This window comes from Durio zibethinus, chromosome 1 (assembly GCF_047325235.1).
Source record: "Durio zibethinus cultivar Kanyao isolate XHJ-2024 chromosome 1, ASM4732523v1, whole genome shotgun sequence".
Taxonomy (NCBI): Eukaryota; Viridiplantae; Streptophyta; class Magnoliopsida; order Malvales; family Malvaceae; genus Durio; species Durio zibethinus.
The window spans coordinates 33754163-33760263 of NC_143162.1; the positions used below are offsets into that span (position 1 = coordinate 33754163).

Consider the following 6101-nt stretch of genomic DNA (forward strand, 5'->3'; position numbering starts at 1 on the left):
CAAATATATATTAAAAAAGAAGAATAGAAAGTATCCAATAATTATTCTTTCCTCGTGAGGACGTGCTAGTTTTTGTGTTTTATGTCTAGAATAATTGAGAAATATTTTTATAATTATGGTATAAGGGTATTGTAACAAATAATGATAAGAAAAAATGTATTTTTATAATTATGATATAGTTAATTTGGTCATATGTTAATTTTTTATCAAATAATAAAAATAACATTTTGATAATTTATTAGGAAAAATATTATAGTAAATAATTATAAAAAATATATATTCGTAATTATAATATAAGGATATAATAATTAATTTGATCACATATCAATTTTTTATTAAATGATAGAAAGAGTATTTTGATAATATTTTAGGAAATATATTATAGTAAATAATTATAAGAGAATTGATATTTTCATAATTATGTATAAGAGTATAATAATCAATTTGATCATATGTCAATTTCTTATCATATAATAAAAAAAATATTTTAATAATTTTTTAAAAGATTAATTAGTAAATAATTTTTTATTATATAATAAAAAGTAACGTGTCATTTTCTCATCAAATAATGGGAAGAACTGTTTGATAATTTCTTATAGGATTCTTCCATATATTGTATAGATATTTTTGCTACTTTCTCATGTTTGTTTCTTTTTTATTTTTTAATAGTACTAAAAAATATTACATGGCTGTTGACAATAAAATAAATATATATAATTAGCTAACCTAATAAATTTACCAAAACTTGCAAAACTTGGTTCCTTTGCATTGAAACTGAAACAGTTACATATTTAAAAAAAAAAAAAAGAAAAAGAAAGTATATAAGGCTAATTATAGTAAGTAGATTGGATAAAACGAAAAAGTGAAAGAAAAAACAGAGGGTATTTGTTTATTTATTTAACATAGTGGGGCGGCTGGTGTGGAATGGAAGTGAAGTTGAAGATCATGAAATGAATAGAGATGGATATTATATTATAAGTATGAGGATAAAAATAAGTAATATAGTATTTATTTTATATTTGTATCGCACATATATATATATTTATATATATTTAATATATAAAATTTTTATTAAATAATATAAATTATTATTTTAAATTAATTAAAATTAATATATTTTTATTTAAAAATATATATTAATATATATTTATAAAAAAGTAAAAAAAAAATTAGTTTTTGATTTAAAAAAAAAACGATAGGTATGAAGATTATTCATATTCATTAAATATTCATAAAAATAAAAATAAAAATAAATTTAAAATACTTATTAGATATAAATAAAAAATAAATATAATATAAAATTTAAACATAAAAATTAAAAAAAAAAAAATACTCAACCATGCCAATATTCTACCCGATAACATCCCTCTAAACAAACACAGATTAAGAAGGGAGGTCTCTGAGACAGAAACAAGAACAGCATAGCTATAATGTCAGTGCAATTAATATCGTTCCCGTTTTACTTTCGTTTGGAGATAGAGAGCCCACATGTCCCTTAACAGGACAACCCAAAAGCAAGACCCAAAGCTCTTTGAAACTCTTATTTCCGACAGCTTCAACTCTCCACTATACTATCTGCTCTTTACTCGACTTTCTCCAACATCAAACATGTTGAGTTTCTTCCCCACATATATTTATATATCTTCTCCTTTCTTTTTCTCCTGCAAAGATATCTCAAATTCTTCTTATTTTGAACCCCAATTTTTTTCATTTAGATTTATTTAAACATTATTGTTATGGCATTGATTAAAAATTAAATGTATATAAAGGGGGGTGGGATTTTATATTGTTAAAAGAATTAATGCAGGTATATTAAAAGGTGTTTTACCGTCCCATCCACGGGCCTTGAGTCAGAAGAAGTCTGAATTATGTCTGCAACACTGCAATAAAACTGCCAAAGACTGTGTGCTTCACTGCCAATGTTAATAACCACTCCAGAATTTAATTTCTTCTCTGTTCCCCTTTAGATATTTGTTTTACTATAAAAATCATCAAGAAAACGAGGTGAAGTCATGGAGAAGATGATGACCTAAGATTATATATAACAAAGAAATTAAAAGGAAAGAGAAAAGTTTCTGCAACACAAAAGGCTGTATATAATCAAGCTTGATGAATAATTCCCACTAAAGATTTGAGGGTGACAAAAAAAAAAAAAGGAAAAAGAGAGATTATTAATGGAAGATGAGTAATCAATCAACTTTTGTTCATGGTGATTTTGAGGATTTGTTCAGCTAAAAAGACGTGTCTAGAGTTTGCAAATGTAGGTTGGAAGAAATTAATGCGAGAGAGAGAGAGAGAGAGAGAGTAAAGCATGTATTAAAAGCTTAAGCGGTTAGAGATGAAGAGGGAAAGAAAAGGAGCAGGTGACAGATGTAAACAGACGTAGAAAATTTTGCAGCTTTGCATGACTAACACGTTTTAATTCGAATTGGAATTACTCTATATCACCATCCTTTGATGATGAATGATGATGATCATGTTCACATGACACTAACTTACAAAACCCTTACTTTAATGTATAGCAGCAGGCAGAAGCTAGATGCCTAATTCCAAACTGAAATTGTCACAGAGAATTGGAACCATATGTAGGAGATGAAAATATGGATTAAATTAAGCAGTGAAAATGATAATTCTAATGTACTTAAAAACTCTTAAAATCAAAATAAAATTAAACAACAGTTAGAGGAGATGCTTAGTTTGGAGTGAAAGCACTGACAGGAACAACACTTGTATGAATTGTCCATGCAAATTCAATTCTTTGTCAGATTAAAATTATTATGATTGAGGCATATAGAATCAGATTATGTTTGCATTTCTCGGACCCTAAATAACTTTTTTTTATATATATGATTCTTTGCTTTATACTTAAATTGGCTAAAATAGTTTTAATGATATAATAAAAAATCTGTTTTCTTATATCTTTTGATAAATAAAATTATTTGCTTATGAAAAAAAAAAAGATGCTTAGTTTGAGCAATGGCCCGTTAACAACAATGTACTAATCAGAAACTTCAGGTCATCATCATCCTACACTGAGCAACTGATAAAATAAAGAAACTAGATAAAAATCAAAATCAGCTTGAAAAAACAAAGGAAAGAAAGAAAAAAAAGTGAGAACCCTAGTTCAATCCCTACTAAATTCACATCATGATTTTCTTCATTTCCCATTATCTCATGCTTCTTTAATGTTTTCCTTCTTCTTCCCAAGTAACAATATTGAAGCTGTTGTTCTCATTTTTGTTGAAAATTATTAGGGTTTCTTACCAAGAGTGTGCTTGTTGTTGTGCATCCAGATCTTAAGCACATGCCTTTTCAAACCAGTTTCCTCACAAAATTGCTCTACAGCAGTTTCATCATGCTTCTGAATCCTCCACCCGAGCCTTTCAGAGAAATCCAGCATCTTATCTTTCTGTTCGGGCGTAAATTTTGTTCTAAACCTCTTCTTTAATCCTCCACTGCCTCCACCTCCACCGCCACTGCTACTAGGATTCGAAACATCTTCATCTTCTCTGCTGTAACCACCAGCAGTAGCACCCCCACCACCCCCTGACGCTGCAGGCAAGGCCAAAGGCCTGTGCTGTGGAGGTGGCGTCAGGTGAAGATACCCCGCTGGTGGCGGCGCCCTATAGAAGGGTGAGAATTGGGGGTGGTGCTGCTGGTGGTGAGGGTTATAAATATTACCTTCACCCTCAGTTTCTTTACGGTGAAAGTTTCTGTGGCAATTACATGCGGCACATTTCAAGGCGTCAATGGTTCCTTCATCACCCGCGGCTATGAACTCGCCGCAGCCATCCACAGCGTGGCCTCCAATACTCACGGCATGGTTCTTGAGACACTCACGGTACCTTATCATGGACCCCACTTTTCTCGTTGCTGCTGACGCCGCACCCTCACCACTTCCGCTGGCGGGTCTCATGTTTGACCGAGCTGCTGAGGAGTTGCCCAGTGAGTCGTAGCCTGGTGGAACAGCCATACCCATTTCTTCCTCTTGTTCTTCATGTTCATCAAAATCCATTTCTTTTTTTTTTCTCACTGCCCTCTCTTTGTTTTCTCTTTTTTTTGTCCCTTTCTTTTCCTTGGCCTTGTTTTGTTGATAGAGTAAGATCTATATGGCCAGGTTAATTCAGCAGATCCAGCATCAATAAAAAAAGAAGAAGTTAGTTTAAACAAATAAAACAAGAGATTTTGAGAGTAAATTTGTTGTTTTAGCTGAGAAGAGAAGATAAGAGAAGAGAGAAGAGTGTGGCCATGAATTCCCAGGTCTGCAAAAATAGGTGTCTTACTCGAAAGCTTTTCATGTGCTTTCCATTTCGTGAAACAAAATAAGTAAAACAATTTCCCTCTTTTTCTTTACCCTAACCATGGTGTTTTTTTCTTTCTTTCTTACAGTAAATTTCCAGTTTTACCTCTTGTTAATTGTCTTTTTCCTCTCTTATGATCTCTCTCTTTCTTGTGTTCTTTTTTTTCAAGTTTTTGGGTTGTCTGATCTTAGACCTGAAACTCTTGTCTCCTTCCTTTTTCTATTTTTGTTAGGAGATGTAGGGATGGTAAAAGTAAAAAACAAATCCGGGAATTACCACTTATCAGATCGCCACCATATGGCAAAGGTAATGGAAAGCAAAGAGATGTAGTGGGGACATAGCTTGTTGGGTGGGTTGTGTAAAAAACAAAAGGGTTGAAAGGGAGAGAGGTGGTTTTTGGAAACATGGGACAATATTTACTTGGTAATATATTATTGGCTCTCCCATTTTCCCGAAAGTAAAGGAACTCTACCATAACTCAACCAAAAACTTCACAAAATAAAATTCTAAATTCACTATCATTTATTATTATCTCTTTGATTTGTCTTGGTCTTTCATTTAGGCTAGCTGTCCATTAGACATTATCCATATTTTTTTTATGTTGTTAAATGAAAGAACATGTCTAATCATAAACATTCTTAATTATTTAATGTTTATGGATTTCAATAATAGTTAATGTCTAAAAGAATCATATAATATTTATTTGTTTCTCACTTTATATACATACTAGTATGATATCCAAATGGATTTCCTCTTAGTCTAACCATGTTTCTGACACAATATTAGAGATGAATATATGATTTTTATTCGTATAATTGTTCACAAGAGCTTATAATTTTCTTTTTTTTTTTCAAGGAGTATATTATCAACTAATCTTGGAAAACCAATGCCAATAATATCAATATTGAACAATAGTGTTTTCACTTCATCAGTGAAATTCGTAATTTTATAGTAGTTATATATACTAAATAAAATAAAATTTTATATTTGATACACCATAAGTATATAGATTTTATATATTATTAATGAATCATATGTTGTCATTTAGTTAATCAGCAAACACAAATTTTACAAGCTCTTAAAATAAATAAACATGAGTTTGATTTTTTAAAATTTTTTCGTTAATGAAATGATATCATATGATTTATTGATAATATATAAAATTTATATGTTAACAATATATAAAATATAAACTCATAAAATAATTAAATAGATGTGTTTGACATTTTGTGTTGTATTATTAATTCTATACCTAAAACTATATATAATACATAAAATCACAATTTATACACTAAGGGTGCCCTACTTGTAATCATGTCGTAGCTAGTTAAACATGAACTAGAAGAGAAGTTACTAGTAGTAAAATTATAACGAAGGAATAAGTTAGTGCCTAATATAGAATTATATAAGATTTGCAAGAGAGAATTTGGTATTGAAAAGGGTGGAGATTTGTTTTAACATTTGAGAGTGGATTAATTCATAATTTAAATTAAAATTTTAATTCAATTAATTCATATAATCATTTTAAAAAAATAACATGTAATATTTATATTTATTTCTCGTGTCTTGAAACTACAACCTCTTTATAAAAAATATAAGTTCAAAGCTTAGTGTACAAATTTACAAAAGGAAAAAAAATTAATAAATCGATAATTGGACATTAATGCCGGTTGACTATGTGCACAGTGAACCCCATATCCAACAGTTATATGTTACATCATTTGTACAAATCTTTTCATACAAAGAGTTGATAAACCGAAACTCTTTCCTATAACTAGTCTGCACTCTCTTCCCCCTACT

General features: G+C 29.8%; 1 protein-coding gene across 4 annotated transcripts; it reads right to left on the reverse strand.

Annotated features, from left to right (window-relative positions):
* Positions 1-1250: 1250 nt before the first annotated feature.
* On the reverse strand, positions 1251-4631 carry LOC111311305 (zinc-finger homeodomain protein 2-like). 4 transcript variants are annotated; one of them, XM_089765930.1, is made up of 3 exons: positions 3265-4630; positions 1829-1913; positions 1251-1661 (listed from the first exon to the last, which is right to left on the reverse strand). In XM_089765930.1, the coding sequence occupies exons 1-2, from the start codon at positions 4013-4015 to the stop codon at positions 1867-1869; spliced, it is 798 nt and encodes a 265-aa protein (XP_089622056.1). In that variant the 5' UTR covers positions 4016-4630; the 3' UTR covers positions 1251-1661; positions 1829-1866. The 4 variants fall into 4 exon arrangements, with proteins under 4 accessions (XP_089622056.1, XP_089622058.1, XP_089622059.1 ...); XM_089765932.1 differs by having other exon boundaries at positions 1251-1913; positions 3265-4631; XM_089765933.1 differs by having other exon boundaries at positions 1251-1979.
* Positions 4632-6101: the final 1470 nt, after the last annotated feature.